General features: G+C 42.0%; 1 protein-coding gene across 1 annotated transcript; it reads right to left on the minus strand.

Annotated features, from left to right (window-relative positions):
* Positions 1-3,418: 3,418 nt before the first annotated feature.
* Positions 3,419-20,976, minus strand: EIF4EBP1 (eukaryotic translation initiation factor 4E binding protein 1). The gene is made up of 3 exons (XM_081961072.1): positions 20,722-20,976; positions 7,232-7,402; positions 3,419-4,373 (listed from the first exon to the last, which is right to left on the minus strand). Exons 1-3 carry the CDS (start codon positions 20,882-20,884, stop codon positions 4,342-4,344), a joined length of 366 nt encoding a protein of 121 aa, XP_081817198.1. The 5' UTR covers positions 20,885-20,976; the 3' UTR covers positions 3,419-4,341.
* Between the last annotated feature and the right edge of the window lie 388 nt (positions 20,977-21,364).

The raw sequence follows: 21,364 nt of genomic DNA on the forward strand, positions 1-21,364 counted from the left end.
GAACAATTAATCAGTGGAACAGAAGTTGCCTCCAGAAGTTGTGAATGCCCCAACACTGGAAGTCTTTAAGAAGATGTTGGATAGCCATTTGTCTGAAACGGTATAGGGTTTCCTGCCTAGGCAGGGGGTTGGACTAGAAGACCTCCAAAGTCCCTTCCAACTCTACTATTGTATTGTATTGTATTATACTGTATCGTGTTAACTTTGAAGTTCTTTTTTTTTTCAAATTCTCACAAGGTACCAAAAAAAGGAAATAATATTATGATCTCTCTCTCTCTCTCTTTTTTTCCAACAGAAAAGTTGATGCATCTCTGAGGTCAATGGACAATTTATAAGCCCCCTTCTCTCCTTTAGTTTTTGTATGGCCAAAACCATGAGAAATTCCAGGCTCTTCCATCCCAATTGGGCAGGAAGAAAAACATGTTTGAGGGGTTCAGGAGGTTCAACATTAAAAGCATGATAGTACAAAACAACAGCAGTGTCCTCTTCCATCTGCATCTCCGGTAATTCTGACGTAACAAGATGGTTCCATAAGACCAGGTGAAGGATGATGATGATGATGATGTTACCCATATAGCCATGTCCAATTCTTGGTGATGCTATAGGCCAGGACTCTGCACAACCTCTGATCTTGCACTGCTTCTTTGAGTTGTTTTAGGCTCTGGATGATGTCAGTTTTGATGGTGTCCAGCCATGGTGTCCTTTGATGGCCTGGTTTCCTTTTACTGCTAACGCTTTGGACCATAACTGCTTTCTCCAGTGAATTCCCCCACATGACTTGGCCAAAGTGAGTGAGACACAGTTTTGTGATTTTGTAATCGCTAAATTTATTTATTTATTTATTAAACTTCTAGACCGCCCCCTCTCCCCAAAGGGACTCGGGGCGGTGTACAGGTACAAATTTAAAAGCCATACACTCGATAATATACATAACTAAAATTGAATTAAATATCCCCTGTACAAATTTATAAGAATTAAGAGCTTAAACCTTAAAACCAAACCATAAAAATTAAAAAATACAAACTGAGGAGGGAAAGCTGGAATTAGGCCAGGCCGGCTAGATGAAACAGGTGGGTTTTGAGTTTCCGGCGGAAGGAGCGGAGGTCCGTAGTCGTTCTAATGTCAGGGGGAAGGTCATTCCAGAGGGTCGGGCCCATCACAGAGAAGGCCCTTCCCCTGGGCGTCGCCCGCTGGCACAGCCTAGTGGACGGCACCCGGAGGAGTCCCTCTCTGTGTGAGCAAATCGGCCGAAGGGATGTATGGGGCAGGATACGGTCCCCAAATAGCTAGGTCCTGTGCCATGGAGCGCTTTGAAGATGATAATCAACACCCAGGACCTGTTGTGTTTTTGCCCAAATGGCATGGAATTAGTTCAATGTACTTAGGTGACTAAGCCGATAAAGAATACATAAAATGGTGCATCTATATACAGGAACCAATAGGAAGTTGACTGGCAGTTTTACACTAATGAAGGAAACTCCATGGCAGCTGAAAGCAGCAAGCTAGCTTGGAAGGGACAAGAAGTAAACCCACGAAAACTAGTGAATTCTGTTTTCTGACATCTTGCTGCGGTTCCCATCAAGCTTTTGGAGGCAGCTGTGTCATCTTGTCCAATAGCAGAGCTGGCTATGTATGGCAAGGCATATGAAGACTGGTGGAAAAACAAGTGGCAAGATTCCAGGGAGACAGGTCTATTGCCACGAGCACAGTGAAACCCTGCCTTCAAATCCTTAGCACGAGTTTGCAAAATGGGATTTCTACTAACATTTACTTGAATAGGCTACACAGAATGCACTAAACTCCCTATTTAAATGTATTGCATAGTGAGATCAAACATGGATTGGGTAGAGCTGAAACATGCTGGAAAACTAATCAGAAAGTAGGGTCACAGCTTGTGTTAAGTCGTTGTGTAATTACAAGTAACCTAACAAACCATTTTCCCTTGGACTGCCTAACACATGATGCTCTCACAGAACCAAACTGTTGCGTTGTGGCTTAATATGCTGGATCAACCAGGCTGTTGCCTCTCAGGTATATTTGTACATGGCTTTGATATAACGGATGTGACTATGGTATTTTTCTTACTGAACCTAGAAATCTAGCACCACTACAGCTAAGAAACAGACCCTCCCATTTTTTTTATCCCAAGAAAACATAGTGATGGATGGAAGGGAGCCCATGTTGTTAACAGTCATCTTTCAAAAATTATATAGACAATTAAGGGACCAACCCTCAAGTTGAGTTTCTGATGGCAACGGTAGCAAAATATAGCCAGTGTTAAAAATTACTAATCACATAGTTAAATCTTTTTCTGGGTTCACATGATTCACAGTACTGTAGGCTAAGCACAGGGCATGAATCACACAATATGCTAGTTTACAAAGGGACTGACTTGGTTGTGATTTAGTAGAGCAGGTGAGGGTAGTCCAGTGCACGAAAATGTCCCTATTTTCTTTTCACATAATGGCAGCATCTTCTCTCTACAGGAACATTTGCAGTATAACTATTTGATCTAGTGGTTAAAGCACCAGGCTAGAAACAGGGGACTGTGAGTTCTAGCCCTGCCTTAGGCATGAAAGACACCTGGGTGACTCTGGGCCAATCATCAGGTGACTGTGAGTTCCCATTCTGCTTTAGACAGGAAAGCCAACTGGGTGAATTTGGGCCAGTTACTCTCTCTCATCCCAACACAGCTCACAGAGTTGTTGTTGCTGTAGTAATAGGGAAAAGTATTTTGTATGCAAGATTGAATTTGGGTCAGTCACAGGGACCAAATATTTACCCTTCCGAGCTTTTGTACTCTGGAATTCCCTGAAGATGGGCTCCAGCATGAGTCTGAGCTGTGGTGGCACAGTGGTTAAAGTGGAGTACTGCAGGCTACTTCTGCTGACTGCTGGCTGCCTGCAATTAGCAGTTCAAATCTCACCAGGCTCAAGGTTGACTCATCCTTCCATCCTTCCGAGGTCAGTAAAATGAGGAGCCAGTTGTTGGGGGCAATATGTTGACTCTGTAAACCGCTTAGAGATGGCTCTAAACCACTACAAAGCAGTATATAAGTCTAAGCGCTATTGCTGTTATCTTGGGACATGTGTATTTGCCTTCATTCATGAGTTATTATGTATGTTCAACACTTTGAGTTTTTTAATAAAAAATAATAAAGGAGAGATATAAATGAATAAATAAATAAACCATCCAACCAACCTCTTAAATTCTCCAACCTAAGCTCTTTCTAGAATTTAACTCCCAGAATTCTCAGAAATGGTTGTGCTGGCTGGGGAATTCTGGGAATTAAAATCCACACTTTTGCAGATTAAATAGAATGCAGATCATCACTAGCTCATCACTAGCAGGATACAACTGGCATAGACAACAGGAAGGCTTGTGGAAAGAAAGGACACAGATCGGCTTCACCCAAAACTCATACGCCAATTTTAAGTTTATTTAATTTTCGGTACAGTGAAGAATGTGTACAGATCTACACACAGCCCTGTAAAGAAAGAAAAACAAGGACAGGCAAGGCTGCCTGCTTGTCCACAACATTTTCCCACCTTAAAAGACATTTTTTTTTCCCCTTAGGTTTTGTTTTTTTAAAAGAGAGCGAGAGAAGAATTGGCTTCCCCTAGCACATTCAGAATCGGGAAAAAAATTGGAAGTTTTCTTCCAGGGGTGATATCAAACAATCTGCTGATATGGATGAGTTGATTTCATCAGACCATTAAATTATTACGGAATCAGAGGAAAAACTGCAGTGCAAAGCAAGCATCTGACTTTTTTTTTTGTCACCAGGTTCCTCCTGCTCCTTTCTACATTTCTCCAACTGGGGTGCTGATGCTGTAATAAAAATTTGGGCCACAAACAATCCCTCTCAAGAAGGGGGAGATTTACAGGCTATACAATTGATGGGGATCAGAAGACAGCCGCTTCTGTATTAAATGAATGAAAGACAACTGATACTGCATGAATTGTCTACATCCAACATGATTACTTAAATGTCCCTGCGTCAGTCTCTGGCTTCAACTCAACATTTATGAAACAAAGGCACTAAGATTTCAGGCACAGAAACAAAAACCTTCCTTCTCTTTTTAGCATCCTTCCTCCCTGGAAGCTAAACACACACACACAAAAAACCCCACCAATGTTTTCAGTCTTTAGATAGTAAGAAACGTCCTCTTTTCCCCAGCTTTATTATTATTATTATTATTGTAATACGATGAACCATTTCTCCTGAAAAGCTTTGCATAGCGTGGGCTATTCTATAAGCCTCTCTCATTTCGGGAAGCGTTACTGATATCTCATCTTCATCAGGAATAAAACGACTCCTCTGTCCTCAGAGGAGAAATTTCAGATATCTAGGTCGAACTGGGCTTCTTCACCTGTGAAAGAGAGAAACGATTAACCAAAATGTCTATGAAAAGTCTCAGTCATTCAGGTCATGGTTGCCCCAAAGAAGCTTCTAAAAACAGTGTTTCTCAACCTTGAAAACCTGAAGAGGTCCGGACTTCAACTCCCAGAATTCCCCAGCTGGGGAATTCTGGGAGTTGAAGTCCGGACATCTTCAAGTTGCCAAGGTTGAGAAACACTGTTCTAAAAGCTTCTTCAGTTCTGAAGAAGAACTGAAGAAGCTTCTTGGATGAGAAGCAAAATGTCTTCAAGGAAAAACATTGAAAACATTTGAAAAAGCATCTTTGGAATTGACAAAAATCTCAATTTCATGGGTATTCATTGGATGCCACATATGCTTGAAAGCATTACTTCTCAACATTTTCCTTAACATAAAGAGGGACGAGTCTATTCATTCCAGTTTTAACTGTGGAAATTCATTACTACTTCATATGTACGTATGTATATATGTTTATGTATATGTATACTTATGTATGTATGTGTATGTATGTGTGTGTATATATATTTGGGCATACCAGGGGTTGTAACACAAATACATACCTATTTCCCTGGCTCAGCTGATAAAGGAGGAGAGCTGTGGCTTAGTGGCTAAGATTCCTGCCTAATATGTAACACAGCCCAGGTTCAAATCCCAGTAAGGGTATGGCTAGCTGATGAGAGCTAAATAGCTTGAAATGGATCTATACTAGTCTCCCTTTATTTATTTATCAGCACAAATAGCACTTATATATATGCGACTTTAGGAAAAGGAACATATACATAGTAATTGACAACTTACAATTCTTCAGCAGTCCAGTCTGGCAAAAGACAATAGAATTATTGCTTTGAAAGCTGGTGGTTCAGAGGCAGTATAAGCCTATAATCTTTACAAAATTTACTTCAATGTTCTCAGCAGAGAACAAAATATGCCCTTAAAAAAACTTCATGGCTACTAGTTTCAATAGTAGTTTTGCTGCGGTAAAGCAGTCAACGAAGATGATAAGAACTGAGGAATTCCAAGAAACTTCACCCATCTCAAGTTGGTTCATTTGCAACCACAATCTACAATCATAGGACTTAGTTTGTTCAGACAAAAAAACAACAACCCACAGACTCTTAACAAACAAAAACAAAAGACATAGGTACACTCAACATTGTTGGGACTAAGTCCAGGAAAGCTATCCTACTGTATTCTGAAAACAAGTTGTGAGAATTAAGCAGTTAAAATCTTTTTTTCTGCACTACAGGTTAAGTCCTCGTCTTACAACCATAATAGAGCCCAAAATTTCTGTTGCTTCTTAGTAGCAACAGCAATAGCACTTAGACTTATATATAGCTTCACAGTGCTTTTGCAGCCCTCCCTAAGCAGTTTATAGAGTCAGCCTCTTGCCCGCAACAATCTGGGTCCTCATTTTATCCACCTCGGAAGGACGGAAGGCTGAGTCAACCTTGAGCCTGGTGAGATTTGAACTCCTGGAGTGAGCAGTGACTTAGCCTGCAGTACTGCACCTAACCATTGTGGCACTGCTGCTCTGGTTTTAAGTGAATTTTGCCCCATTTTACGACCTTTCTTGCCACAATGAAGTCAATCACTGCAGTTGTTAAGTTAGTAACATGGTTGTTAAGTGAACCTGGTTTCCCCATTGACTTTTCTTGTCAGAAAGTCACAAGAGGGGATCACATCGTCCCGGGACACTGCGACCGTCATAAATGTGAATCAGTGGCTAAGTGTCTGAATTTTGATCCCATGACCAGGGGCATGCAACAATGGTCATAAATGTAAAAAAAAAAAAAAAACCAGCCATAACTCTCTCTTACAAGTGCCGTTGTAACTTTGAACCATCACTAAATAAACTGTTGAAAGACGAAGGCTACCTGTATATGATCATGTGTAAAGATAAGATATAAGTTGATAAGCTTATTAAACATTTATTTCACTGAAAAAACCACCTGCGTCCCTTTGAGCCAATCACTAGGTGACTGAGTTTGAGTCCCACTTTAAAGCCAGCTGGCTAGTCACTCTCCGTCAACTCAACCCCCCCCCTCACCGGGCTGTTGTTGTTGTTGTTGTTGTTGTTGTGACAATAGGAGAAGGAAAGGTCTGTCTATTGGATATGTTCACCACCTTGAGTTATTTATAAAAATAATAAAGGTGGGTTACAAATAAATACAAATAAACAAAATATTCACAATACCCATGAAAGAAGAGGGAGTCAAACTATTCTCCAAGGCACCTGAGGGTAGAACAAGAAGCAATGGGTGGAAACTAATCAAGAAGAGAAGCAACTTAGAACTGGGGAGAAATTTCCTGACAGTGAGAACAATTAACCAGTGGAACAGAAGTTGCCTCCAGAAGTTGTGAATGCCCCAACACTGGAAGTCTTTAAGAAGATGTTGGATAGCCATTTGTCTGAAGTGGTGTAGGGTTTCCTGCCTAGGCAGGGGGTTGGACTAGAAGACCTCCAAGGTCCCTTCTAACTCTGCTATTGTATTGTATTGTATTCTTCGTATATTTTAGACTCCAGTCCCCTAATCAGTGGAACAGAAGTTGCCTCCAGAAGTTGTGAATGCCCCAACACTGGAAGTCTTTAAGAAGATGTTGGATAGCCATTTGTCTGAAACGGTATAGGGTTTCCTGCCTAGGCAGTGGGTTGGACTAGAAGATGTCCAAGGTCCCTTCCAACTCTGCTATTGTATTCTGTATTCTAAATCTCAGTAGATCCAGCACTCATGGTGAAGCATCTATGGTTTTTATGACAGATCAAACTTGACTAGGTTGGCACAGAGAAAAGCAATGTCTGAAACCCAACTCAGCAACGGTGTATTGCGATTTGTACAGGTGACCACACACCTAATCCTGGTTTCTCCTCGTCAGCAGACATGAAGTTCACCTCCGTCTGGAGCTCATCCATACTTGGATTTGTCACACCTGGAATGTCTGGAAGATTGCAAGGTGGTGTTTTGGCAACTGGAGAATTTCGGCACGCCATTAAGAATTTGCGGTCATAAATAATGCGGGTACCTGTAAAAGAAAGATAGCCACAATTCACTGCTATTCTCAAGAGGGTTAAAGAACCAAATATTGCTCGGAAAGAAATCCCAGTTAACCCGCCGTGTTATCTACGCTGTTACTTTTGTATATAATTTTTATTCAAACTTTTAAACAAGAAGTTAAAACAAATGGAAATTAATGTAAAGAAGAAAAAATTAAAAAAAAAATTGCAAGGTTGTATAAAAATAGAAAAGGAAGGAAAAAGGTATATGTGTGCGTGCGTTTGTGTGTGTGTGTGTTGTGATATTCTTCACAGCAGTTTTAAATAAAATATATTTTAACCTCTTTCTAAAGTTATATCATATTGCTCTTTTTAAAATATAATCTACCTTATCCAATCATCAAAACCATAAATAACAAGTTCACTCTTCTTTTATATATATATATATATATATATATGAAAAGTCCATAAGAAAATTCCAATCACCAATTATTGCAGGTTATGTTTTTTCTCTAATCAAAGAAGTAAATTTATTAATTTCAGGGAAAAATTTTCAACTTCACCAACCATTCCCGCATGGTGGGTAGTGCCAAATCTTTCCGTATCTAAGTAGACTGCACTTTTAATATCCGACCACTTCTTTCCTTCCCCAATCAGGGTTGGATTTTGGCTTGTTTTCACAGCATAGCTGAGTCGAAATTTCTTCTTTGCTGCTTAACAAACAGAACCAGGCTACTTTATATAAAAAAGCAGAAACTCCTGAGGAAAGTGAAGGGCAATGCACAGAAGCCAATAAACCTGAAAAATAGATTGAGGTTCATCATAACCCATGGTCATAAAACCATGGTTTTCTACAACAATGAAAGCTGGCCAGTAAATCTGTCTCCATGACACACGGTCTGAAGCACTGATGATTATAGTAACTGAGAAGCAAGCAGCATAACACAATTGCTTATGTGCAGGCATATCTGATTATCTGGACACTTTTACAAGGAGAAGTCCATATTAGCCTTGCTTTTCCTTTTCGGGCAAGAACAGAAGCAAAACAAGGGATGATAGACAATCTTAGTAGGTTTGCGATGGTTGAGGCTGCATAAAACCTGCGAACGGATCTGATTCTTATTTCAATGTCTGTTCTATCATTAAAAATTGCTGGCTGTTTGGGTACCCAAAGATACCTACATTGAACAGCCAAGAAGTAGATGTAGAAAGAGATAAAGATCTTAGAGAGGAATATGGGAGTCAAGTCAAAGAGAAAAGAAAAAGCATAGGAATTAAAGTACTGAAGTGGGAAAGAGATGACGGATAGATGATTTCTCTCTCTCTTTGTTTTTATTTGATTTGATTTTTCTCTCTCCTTTCTTTCTTTTTTTTTTTTGTAGGTAGGTGACATGACTAGGAGTTAGGTGGGATAAAATGAAAATGTTTTTTTTTTTAAATAAAAGGTGACATGATTAAAAGTTAGAATAAGAGACAGAGGTAAGAAAAAAGGGGACGATTAGTGCATACACTTTTATACAATAAAATAAGAGCAATAATAGGATAAAACATGGAATAATTGAATAATGACCGCTAATTTATATAAATATGTATTACTATTAGAAATATATAAGTTGGTTGAAAGTAATAACTATGACTAATGCTATTAGTTTTATTTGCATTAGGATGTATGACACTCAGGTACCACACTGTTCAAGCATTGGTATGTTTGTAGAAAAAAAAAACTTTTAAAAATTGTTGGTTCTTCTTTGGCTAGAGGAGTGTCCAAAGTTGGCAACTTTAAGACTATGTCCATCAATTCCCAGGCTTCTGCAGCCAGAAGGTCTTAAAGTTGTCACGGATGCACACCCATTCTAGAGCTACTTGCTATCCAGCCTCCAAGAAGAAAGGAAGGCAGAAATGGTCCCACAACATTAAAGCCTCAATTGCCTTTCTTGTGTTGTCACCTTTCCCAGATATTCTCCCCCATAAGAAAGGTCTCGTGGGAGGCTTTTAGAACAGGAGGGAAACAAAGTCCCTTTATTGCAATAGATAGGTTTATGAGTGGCCACTAGAAGGAGCCTTGTACTTTTATTTTGCTTCTGAACAGACACACTACATAAGACATTTGCAAGTCCTCTGGCTGGGCTGAGAAACTGACTCCTTCTAGTTTTGAAATATATATTCTACATTAGGCAATCAAGTCCTGAATAGCCACCAATCCTAGATCTTCATCCACGCATTAAGCAAGCTACACACTTTTTTACATTTTGTAAACTGTAACTGAGCCTTTTGCCACTTCAATAGAACCAAGAAAAAAGAAAAATGTACAAGTCTTCCTTTAAAAAAAAGACTGTGCATTAAGAGCAGAGGAATCCTTACAGCTAATTTTGGCTATGTAGTCTTTTCGGTTTTGATATTTTTGTATGCTTGGTTAAGCTTCACTGCACCTGAAATACTACGTCCCTCTCTACCCACTAACAACAAGAGCAAGATTATTTGTCATTATGATAGACTTTTTCAAATAAATATCCAGTAACATTATTGCTCCTACTGAGTTCTAAACAAGATTCTTCCTGCCTTTGCAACTTTTCTCCAGCAAGATTGTAATGACAGAGAATTAGGAGGAAAATTGTGTATTTTTTCAGAATTTGTATTCAACATTGAGCTGGCCAAGCAGCTTCCAAATATAGCTTTAAGTACAAATCTTTTAAAACCCAAGCCAAGAAAATACGAACTTTTTTTAAAAAGGGTTTAACGTTAAACTCAACAACCCCAAACTTCAACCTCAAAACCACAATACGGGTACTTGCCTTATTTGTAAACTTTATTGTGGTCATTCACCAGTTCAAACACAAACACACCACAAATTCTGAGATGGCAGGTAAAGACAGTAGGAAGACTTAATTCTAACAGTGAGGAGGTAAAAATGCAGCATGTTTCACAAAGAGCAAAACAAAACACAGCCGCATTTAGAGGAATCAAGCCACAGTTTAGTCTAGAAGGAAATTTGATGAGATGGAACGTTATGTGGAGAGTAACTGGACATCTTGGTAACAAGAACAATGCCAAAGCATGAGTTTCAATTTCAGCAGGCCTTAGATTTAATTAAATTCCAGTAATTAAAAAAGGCAGGTGAAATTGTGGTCCTCTCAAGACTTTTGTATGCAAATATTTTTGCTACTGAATTGGGATTTTAAGGTGTCTAGGCATTATTAAAAACATGGGGATAATTATAACAATTGTTATCAAATTAACTCAGTTTGAATTAAGTTTATATTTACACGCAAAACAATGATATTTAGCTTTTGGCCAGAGCACACATCCACTGAGAGCATAGACCTCGTGGGATCTGTTTCTCAAAAGCTGGTTTGCAAAGATTAGGAAAGCGCACTGCATGACAACCTGTGGCTCTTCTCTTGCCATTCCCACTGGCCAGGTCAGGATTATGGGAGCTGTAGTCTAGCAGCATCCAATAATGAGCAATACAACTTATTTTTATTTATTTATTTCTTAGATTTTTAGACCGCCCCTCTCCCAAAAAGGGACTCGGGGCGGTGTACAGTCAATATAATAAAATCATTCATAATAATTAAATACATTTAAACTACATTTAAGATACATTTGGAGGGGGAAATAGGCTGTACTAAGAAATAAATAATTCTAATCTTAAAACATCACAATTAAAAACCCCAAACCCTAAAATAAAATAAATCCCTGGGAGGTAAAACTAAGAAAGTGCCAGGCCAGCTGATTGAAACAGGTGAGTCTTTAACTTTTGCCGGAAGGAACGGAGGTCGGTGGTAGTTCGAATGTCTGGGGGGAGGTCATTCCAGAGGGTTGGGCCCATCACAGAGAAGGATCTACTCCTAGGTGTCGCCCGCTGGCATTGCCTAGCAGACGGCACCAGGAGGAGCCCCTCTCTGTGTGAGCGGATAGGTCGCAGGGACTCAAGAGTCCTCACTTCTCCTCCCCGGGAGAGCCACGCTTTTACATTTACATCAAGTAACACAACAGCTTCTTTTCCCCAGTACCTAAACTCTGCTGCCAAGAAGCACTATTTCCCTGGTGATATTTCGATCCAAGCTTTCAAACACATTGCTTTTAAAAATGGAAAAATGGATGATGAAAAACTCGTTTGGAGCAATTGGAACTGAACTGTTTTCCAGCCCTCTGAAGTTTGGTGCGTTTCCAGGGACGAGGTGGGTGGAGCAGGGAGGGATTCAACGGTTGGGAGTCTGCAGCCCACAGCTCCACCCGACACTAAACAGCAATGAATCAAGATCTGCAGACAAGCGGTTTTCGCTGCTTTTGACGCCTGCCAGCTGCTGGAACGCCCGCAGAACAAAGTCCGTTTTCCTAGAAATGTTGTCACTGTACCAGTTATTGCAAGAACATTTCATAAGGGGTTCACTGTAGGTCTGTATCCCTGAGTTTATATTCAGACACATGCTCAGGACTCCTGTTTGCTTAATGCCACAGCCAGGCAGGGTGAAAACAAGAATATATTTTCTTGAAATATTTTCAGTTGCTGGAGGGGAGACGGAGGCCTTCAGGTTTTTACTCTCTGGGTGCCTGCTTGCTAAGAACAGGAAACAATTGGGTCTATGGGTGGGATTTGATACATACATGTGAGGGGGGGGGGTGTCCTTGGTGCTGGGTTTGAACCTGCAGACGTTTCGTTACCCAAACTAGGGTAATGAAACATCTGCAAGAAAACAAGCAACCTCGGAGAGCACCAAGGACCCCTCGTTTCAATCCCCAAGCTACAAATATTCTCCTTTATTGATATCTATCTACCTATCATTGAATCAAGACAATAAAACCAAACAGAAGCTAGTATAAGGTGATGAAGGGGAAAAATAGAAATTGAAGAAAAGTGCAAGGGGGAAAAAAAGCTGAAGAAAAATAGAAAAAGATATAAAGAAGTGACTTCCAAAAAGATATAAAGATGTGACTTTGCAGCAGTTATAAGCACAAGCACATTTTAGCCTCTCTCTCTAAATTATATCATGATTTTCTTCTTTCTATAATTGTGTCTAGTCATCAAAACCACAAATCACAAATTCACTTGTCAGTAAGAGGCTTTCCCTCGTTTTTACTTCTGTATCTAATGTTCTTAATATTTTTATATTTATGATTCATGACTAGATTCACTGTTTTGTTAACACCGCTCTCAATATTTACACTTCTGGGTTCTAAAGATGTTCCTTGCTTGCAAGCAAGACAGTTTACTGAAGATTTTCTGCAAGTTACACAAGGAGAGTTTTTGGCTCCTTCTAGGTTTCGAATGCAGCTTTTGAAAGGGATTAGTCAGCATCTGTTTTTCCTTGAGGGTGACATAGAGGCAAAGAGGCTATATATCGGATCGAAGATCTTCTGAAGGCACTTCTCCCTTGAATGGTATGCTTTTGTTCAGTGCAGACTATTTTTTTTCTTGTTGTCTTCTTTGTTAACCTGCATAGAATATGTACCACAAAAATCGGTTGGTCTCATACATGAATGAGGCCATCCATTTGCATTGGCATGGTATGTTGGTCAGCATGCTTCTCCCAATGGACCATTCCCTTTTTATTCCAGGACAGGAAACAACATTTGAGAAAGCTCTTCTGAAAACAAATGGAAGTTTCTTGCTTGGCATTCCAAAACAGATTCCCAATTTATTTTACAACCTCAACACATCTTATCTGGAAGGAGAAATAATGGTGAGAGCCATGGGTGGCAAAGTGGTTAGAATACAGTATCGCAGGCCAACTCACTGCTCATAGCCAGGAGTTCGATTCTGACAGGCTCAAGGTTGATTCAGCCTTCCATCCTTCCAAGGTCAGTAAAATGAGGACCCAGATTGTTGGGGCAAATATGATTCTCTGTCAACCGTTTAGAAATGGCTACAAAGCACCATGAAGCAGCATATAAGTCTAAATGCTATTCCCACATCTTTTCAAAAGAACTGGGTAGATATTCTGGCAGGTGGAGCCTACACTAGCTTGGAAAAGACTGACCTGAGTCTCCATGGAAGGGAAGTCTCCCTGGACAAGAGCCCCTTATTAGTAAGTCAGAAAAGGTCAGGCATGAAAAACCAAGAATAAATGTTAAATTCCGATCAAATTGATTTATTGCTCAGGCCTATGCACAGGAATCTAGCCAACTAATTATTTTGGTGCTAGATCAGGGGTGTCCAAACTTGGCAACTTTAAGACTTGTGGACTTCAACTCCCAGCTAGATAATGAAATTCAAGAGGGGTTGGATTTGGTCAGTTTGTGGCTATGTAATGATTTTGGGCTGATTCCTCTTTTCACTCTGTCCCCAGGCTCTGTCAGTCTTCCGACAGAAAGGGAACAGTGTAATGGTATGTGGAAAAGACCTTGGGGGACAGGAGGAAGAACTGCAGACTAAGCAATCTTCATCCAAAAGATATCTCAACCTAAAGAAAGAAAAGGGATTGTGGAGGGCATTTGAGAAGTGACCATCTCTACTTCATTGGAGAGTGAAAGGAAAGAGTTTTGCAAGATTCTGTTAATGTGCCTTTACAATATGGACAGAGTTTAGTGCTCCTAACTGGGCTTTTTGTCTGGACTACCCTGAAAGGCCAACAGTCAATCTTATTTTCTTTAACTTATCTCTCAATTGCCCCCAAGCAGCCGATTGTTCCAAACACCATCTCGCATGGCTGTAAATTTTTTTCAGCTGTGATTGCAATAGGCTTCGGAAAAACCAGGCCCATGAACTTTTCCGAGGTTACCACAGGCTGTGTGTGTTTGTTGTGACCCAGGTCCATGCCTCCATGCCATTAACATAAATGTTGTGACACTGGTCATACTGGCCACGTTCCCAGGGGCAATCTGAGACTATTCAAAACAAACCACAAATAGGACTATCAGCCATCTATCTTGTTGCACAGCAGCAAAAAAAAAAGTGTTTCTTCTTCTGAGAACTCCTTCTTGGAGTCAGGGAGAGTCAATTACAATAAATTAAGGCTGGAACTGAAAAACTTGTGTCTCACGAGACTTTAAACCGTCTTATTCGGAACCACACTTCCCCATTAGAAATATCAAGAGCGGGTTTTCAACCAGACGTGTGTCCTCCCTTTTCCCAGGCTCAGATTTAGAGCAGAAGGAAAACAATACATTTTAGTCCCGTTAGCAGTTTGCCTACTGAAAGGGAAAGGTATGGGAAAATGTAAACAAATCACTATCTGTATTGAATTTCTAGGAAAATGAGAGACATGCGCAGCAAATTGGCTTTCTGCATTTGGCTAGGAAAAATAACACCAACTGATGTGCAACACAACACTGCTGGCATTAGATTGATGGCCATTGGTCATCTTTCCCCCTTCCCAGGTTCTCAGCACACAAAATGACCTCATCCCTTCTCGGTTATCTGCTGCAACTTTTCTATAGAGCAATATGTCAGTCTTCACCTTTTTCCTCTTTGGGTTCTAGCTCAGATTTATTTGTTTCACCCTAAGCTTTATTTGCCCTCTCACAGCTGTTTTGCTCTTTTGTCTGTCACTGGTTCACTCCATGTGGGAATGCACTTGCTCTGTCCATAGACCAATGTTCCTCAACCTTGACAGCTTGAAGATGTGTGGTTGGCTAGGGAATTCTGGGAGTTGAAGCCCACACATCTTCAAGCTGCCAAGGTTGAAAAACTCTGCAACAGACTGAAATAATACTTTATCTGTTTGGCCAAGTGGGTTTTAAATGTATAGTTTAGACCCAGGATCATTTGTCTTCTTTGCTGGTTCTGAGCATATTTGAAAGAAGCAAACATTCAATTCTTTCATGATAATTACAGTCAGATTGTTTTCCACCACGGTTTCTTTTTTTCCCTCTCAAAAGAGTGGAGGGGACCATGAGAAACCATTCAAAACTGTCTGCGGACAGTCATTTTTCAAGTTTTATGGACATTCTTCTGCTCTAGAGTCAGAGGCAAAAAGCATCCAACACCCACTCACTCTCCCTACATTTTAAAGGCCAGAAGTAGGATATCACAGCTGTATTATTTACAGAAGGAAAGCCGTGTTAGATGTTGTAGCAACCATTAGAGGATTTGGATTCACCAAGACCCTGTGTCTACTTCAAGGCCAAACTTTTTTTTAAAAAAAGAACTCATTACGAAAGAAAATGTTCAGGCTATGCATTCAAATCACAGAATAAAAACACTATTGCCAGAACAGTCTGTTGTCTGTTTTATGCAATCCAAACCACGTGTCCAAATAATTTCTCAGAATGGCAGATGGTGCAATGTACAAAACGTTGAAGCACAGAAGAAGCGACCATAGGTTTCCTACAAGGCTCCTCCAACAGGAAAGTTTTTGCGTTTGTAAATAATTGCTTTGTACATCTTGGAACCTGTTCATAACTCATGATTCGCAACCTGTTAAGAGTTCATCAAGGTGACACCAGAAATGATAACATTACCTTGTGAGCAGCCTGGATGGCAGCCCAAAACTATTATACAATAGAAAACAAGCAGAGCTGAACATGCTTCCTTCCAGCTCCAGAATTCTGCAGCGCGAGGAATTCTGCTGTAAATGTGCAAAACTCACACCGATCCTCGGGCTGTGTGCACAAATGTATGCAAGCAAAAATGCTCAGAGGACGGTGTTTCTAAACCACATTATGCACTCCTTTAAGCCCACCTAAGATTGACTTCAAAGCACCAAAGGAATTTTGCAAGCTTCCCTTATAAGTCCTCGACTTACGAACACAATGGAACTCAAAATTCCTGTTGCTGTTTAAGTGGATTTTGCCTTATTTTACAACCTTCCTTGCCACGGTTGTTAAGGGCTGTTGTTAAGTTAGCAACATGGTTGTTAAGTGAGTTCAGGCTTTCCTATTGACTTTGCATGGCAAAAGGTCACAAAAGGGGATCACACAACCCCAGGACATTGCAACCATCATACATTAAGAGCAGTGGTGGCTCAGTGGCTAGAGTGCAGTATTGCAGGCGAATTCTGCCATCTGCCAGCAGTCGGGCAGTTCAAGTCTCACACACTCAAGGTTGATTCAGCCTTCCATCCTTCTGGGTCCAGTAAAATGAGGACCCAGATTGTTGGGGCAATAGGCTGACTCTGTAAACTGCTTAGAGAGGGGCTGGAAAGCACTGTCAAGTGGTACATAAATGCTATTGCTATTGCTAAATACGAATCGGTTGCCGAGCATTTGAATTTTGATCATATGACCATGGGGATGTTGCAAGGGTTGTAAGTGTGAAAAAAAAAGTCAATCACTTTTCTCAATGCTGTTGCAACTTTGAACAGTCACTAAATGAGCTGTTGTAAGTTGAGGACTATCTGTAGATACGTTAGTTTGCTCTATCAAATTCCCCCAACTTAGAGAATCAAACAGCTGTAAGTTATTCATATGGCTTTTCCACCTTCCTCATAGATTTTTTTTCTTGATTTAGTGAAAAGCAGCTGTAAACTCATGCTCCTCCCACACATCAGCAATAGTTTTTAATGCCATCATTTCAGATTGCAACAGCAAACAGGCTTTTCAACTGATTGAGAAAGCAAGAAAATTCATCCACTGATGCTTATCGATCAAATAAAATAAATTCCTTATGGTTCCCCCCCCTCCCTTCCTTCTCTTTTTTTGCTTGTTGTTGACAATGCCACAAAAAACTCCTGGATGATTAAACAACAGAAGTTACTCAAAGGGAAGAGACCAGAGCTTGAAACTCAAAGTCACCTGTACTATGGAGATTGTATTTTCAAATTCAATAATCCTAAAGTTGCGCCTATGAGCATTTTGCTAGTGATAGAGAAAACAGATGGCTTCGATCACATTGACCGATGCCAGCAGAGAGGATAGGAAAGTTATTCTGTGCAAGTGGGGAAACTGGAAAAATGGGCAACAATTTAAAAAATGTTGTCTATTGGGAATCTGGAAGTGCATTTTTTTTTGTAGCGCTACTTACTTGAATTCTTCTCTGATTTGTACTTGCTGCAATCCAAACCACGTGCAAAAATAACTTCTCAGAATGGCAGATGATGCAATACAATACACAATAGGCTGAAGCACAGAAGAAACCACCACAGGTTTTCTATAAGACTATAGTCCACCCCAGCTGCAGATCTGCATAGTCCACACTCTTCACCCAGGACTTTGGCCAGAGAGACTGAGACCGCCTTTGTCACACCTGCCGTCTTTTATTTTTACCTTTTATTATAATTTCTCTAATGGGCCACTGAGCCACTTAGAGTCGGGTAAGCATACAAATTTAACAAAATATTCCCAGCATTCCTCTTTCCTGAAGCAAACCAGAATTGCTCCATAAATTCACGCTAAAGTCTCGGCACGGTACCTGCCATGGTGTCTTAAGTGATGCAGTCATGAATAATTTTAAGTTATTCTCTCTTTAGCGAACATATTGTTAACACACTAGACCTCAGCTAAGAAAAGTTGCATATTTTATTGGACAAAAATATGCAAGTTTGGAAGTCCACCCTTGTGATTTTAAGTTGCATTTGCTGACCCCCCAGTTCCTATGACCTGCCGCGTGTCTCTTCTCCAGTCCCCAAAATACATTCCAGAATGAACTGCCTGCTAAAGTTCCCTTAAATGCACCCAGACTTAAAAGGCACTCGCTACTTTGCATCAGTAATTAGGAATTAAACTTTGAAATTGCATGCATCAGCCTGCCTTTTAGAGCAAGCATCATGACAAACAGCAGCAGCAAAAGTTTACCCATGTATCACTGAATCTGCAACTGACACATGGGCAGTTTATAAATAAAATATTTACCAAGAAGCAAATCTATGGCTTCAAGGAGCCTCAGTTTTAACAAATACGTTTTAATTCAGACTTTGGTTGTATTTAAGACAGCAAATAAGCTACGGCACCCACTGCATTTTACTGCATTGGATACAGGCAGTCCTCGACTTACAACAGTTCATTCAATGACCGTTCAAAGTTACAATGCCACTGATGACTGCTTTTCACTCTTAAGACCATTGCAGCATCCCCACGGTCACATGGTCAAAAATCAGATTATTGGCAACAGATTCATACTTATGACGGTTGCAGTGTCCCAGGGTCCTGGGATCTCCCCTTTTGACAAGCAAAGTCAATTGGGAAACCAATTACACTTAATTCTTGTTACTAATTTACCAACAGCAGTGATTCACTTAAAAACTTTGGCAAGGAAAGTCGTAAAACGGTGAAAAACTCACTCAGCAAATGTTTCACTTAGCCACAGAAATTTTGGGCTCAGTTGTGGTTTTAAGTTGAGGACTAGCTGTATTGATGTCTTGAAAGACTTCCTACTTGTGCACTCCTACATATACCTCAGGCAGAAAATATATCTTGTTCCCAGTCTGCCCGCCACCAAAAAAATGTTGCAATCTTACATTTACCTATTCTTATGCTCTCAGGCCACTTTTGCACAACACATCTGGGTCCAAATGCAGTTAAAAAGTACGGACAGGCAAGCCTATTCTGCAGAATTTGTCATTCAGAGGTTTGTGTCAGGTTTCCTACACCAAAGCCTGGGACAAAAATAAACTTTCTGTGCAATGCTTGTTTTTACAGGACACTCACAACTTACAGCACACTTTATGAAAAAGTGGTTTTTCTGTTGGATTAAAAAAAAAAAGGTCCTTAACGACCCAGGATTCATTGCTAATCTCCTGTAAATGTTTCTAGGATTCAACCACTATTCCTGATTCCCTTCGAAGCACAATATTTTCATCCCTGGCCAGTGTTTGTACTGTTAAGGCACTCAAGGGAGTCACTGAGAATCTAAGTATTAATTAATCTGAACTTGGAAAGGCACCAAGTTGGCGATAAACATTATTCTCTGTGCCAGGATCCTCATATCCATAAGCATGGTTCAGAGGGGATATTATTCCCCTAGCCATTTTGTGCATTTTCCCAGGAAAGGCTCTTCCTAGCTGAAAAATCCCTGCTCCTGCTTGATCCATGTCCACCCTGTTTCCTTTCAGACAAATAAGAAGCTTCCACTCCGTTGTGTTTCGTTGTGGCCTCTGAACTCATTTATGCATTCTCTTTCTAAAGAAATGGGAGAGATTTCATGACCAAGCAGGCCTAGGACCTGTCTTAAAGACACACATGCCATCTCCTAAGGGCCCTAATTCCACTGTGTGTTTGTGTGTGCGTGAAGAATGCCAGCCTTTTCCATTAAGAATAGAAGTCTGAAGTCAGCCTCAGATTTAGCCCCATTCTGGTATTCCCTCTTGGGGTGAATCCCCCTTTCTCTTACCCATACAGGATGCAAGGGTTTATCGATAAAAAGAAAACTCTGAATAAGGGGAGAAAAGCTGGCCAGCCTGAGTCTAGCCTGACTGCTGGCCCTGCGCAGCAGGACAGAGCCTCCTGCCCTTCTTGGAAAGACTTTGGCGTGACTTGAAAGGAGTTAAAACGTTGGGCACCATTTCAGGCCAAGCCCCGGATCGCTCGCTTCTCCGGAGAACAATAACCCTACCTTTGATTCTAGGCTGCGGGACTGAACAGGTGCCCAGAAGGGTTGTTGTATAAGACTGTTTATCCTGCTTCAGCGGTTTCTCTCTGCTCAGTGGCACACTTTCTTGCTACCCCCCCTTGCAACCTTCTCACCCCCTCCCCACTGCCCTTCCTTCCATGGCAGAAGCACCCCTTTTGCCACCTACTTTGGGTACTCCACTCTCTTTTTTCTGCCCCTTTCCCTGCATGCTCAGAGGCACTCTTAACACCTCTGCCTGTTCTTTGCCCACTCGAAGGCAGGCACTCCTAGCACCGCCTCCCCTCCGTGCGCTCCCTCCATGCTCAGAGGCAGCCTTAACGCCACCGCTTCTTCTCCTTCCTGTGGCTCTGCCTCTTAACCTCTCCCCCTCGGGGCACTCTTTGCATGCTCAGAGGCAGCCTTAACGCCACCTCTCCTCCTCCCTCCCTGTCACCTTCCTTGCATGCTCAGAGGCACTCTTAACACCTCTGCCCACTGGAAGGCAGGCACTCCTAGCACCGCCTCCCCCTCGGGGCACTCTTTGCATGCTCCGAGGCAGCCTTAACGCCACCGCTTCTTCTCCTTCCTGTGGCTCTGCCTCTTAACCTCTCCCCCTCGGGGCACTCTTTGCATGCTCCGAGGCAGCCTTAACGCCACCTCTCCTCCTCCCTCCCTGTCACCTTCCCTGCATGCTCAGAGGCACTCTTAACACCTCTGCCTGTTCTTTGCCCACTGGAAGGCAGGCACTCCTAGCACCGCCTCCCCTCCGTGCGCTCCCTCCATGCTCAGAGGGGCTCTTGACACCGCGTCTTCTCCTTGCCGTGGCTCGGCCTCCCTGCCTCTTAACCTCTCCCCCTCGGGGCACTCTTTGCATGCTCAGAGGCAGGCCACTCTCCCTTCCCCTCCAGAGGCTCCGCTCACCGCCAGGCGTGGTTCCGAAGAGGGTGCCGCCAGGCGTGGTGCTGTAGTCGCCCGGAGGCAAGGCGACTCCCTCGGCCAAATCGAGCAGCTTGTTAGGGCCGGGGATGTCCCTGCCCAGCGTGGGCTCCGGAGCGGGGTGGTGGCGAAAACAGGCGGCGGACATGGCCGGGAAGAGGCGCCGCTCGTAGCCGCGATCGCCTTGCGAGCCACAACCGTCTCCTGCAGCGCTTGCAAAGCTCCGCCGAGCCCCGCCCCCTTGTTTGGGCCGCGCAAAGCCCCCTGGGAGGTGTAGTCTCCGAGCCCGCCCCGGCCACGCCCCTCGCGGCGAACCAGCTGGAGCGGCGGAAAGGAGACCCGGTTGCGTTGCGGGACGCGGTCTCCTCCCTCTCCCGGGATGCTTTAACGGCCCCTCTCGCTAAATAAGCCGTCCTTTTCCTTAGGACAGGGGTGTCCAAACTTGGGAACTTTAAGACTTGTGGATTTCAATTCCCAGAATTCCCCAGCCAGCCATGCTGGCTGGGGAATTCTGGGAGTTGAAATCCACAAGTCTTAAAGTTCCCAAGTTTGGACACCCCTGCCTTAGGATGTAGTAAGCCACAGACGGAGTTCGGCCCTGAACAAGCAAACCACCCCTTGGCTGGTA

The sequence above is a fragment of the Natrix helvetica genome, assembly GCF_964273705.1.
Source record: "Natrix helvetica genome assembly, chromosome: 8".
Classification (NCBI taxonomy): Eukaryota; Metazoa; Chordata; class Lepidosauria; order Squamata; family Natricidae; genus Natrix; species Natrix helvetica.

Coding starts and splice junctions, on each gene's coding strand:
- EIF4EBP1 (XM_081961072.1), bottom strand. CDS start 20,884: ATGTCCGCCGCCTGTTTTCGCCACCACCCCGCTCCGGAGCCCACGCTG. Junction 7,403..20,721: donor CTTCGGAACCACGCCTGGCG/GTGAGCGGAGCC, acceptor TTTCTTTTACAG/GTACCCGCATTATTTATGAC. Junction 4,374..7,231: donor CGAGGAGAAACCAGGATTAG/GTGTGTGGTCAC, acceptor TCTCTTTCACAG/GTGAAGAAGCCCAGTTCGAC.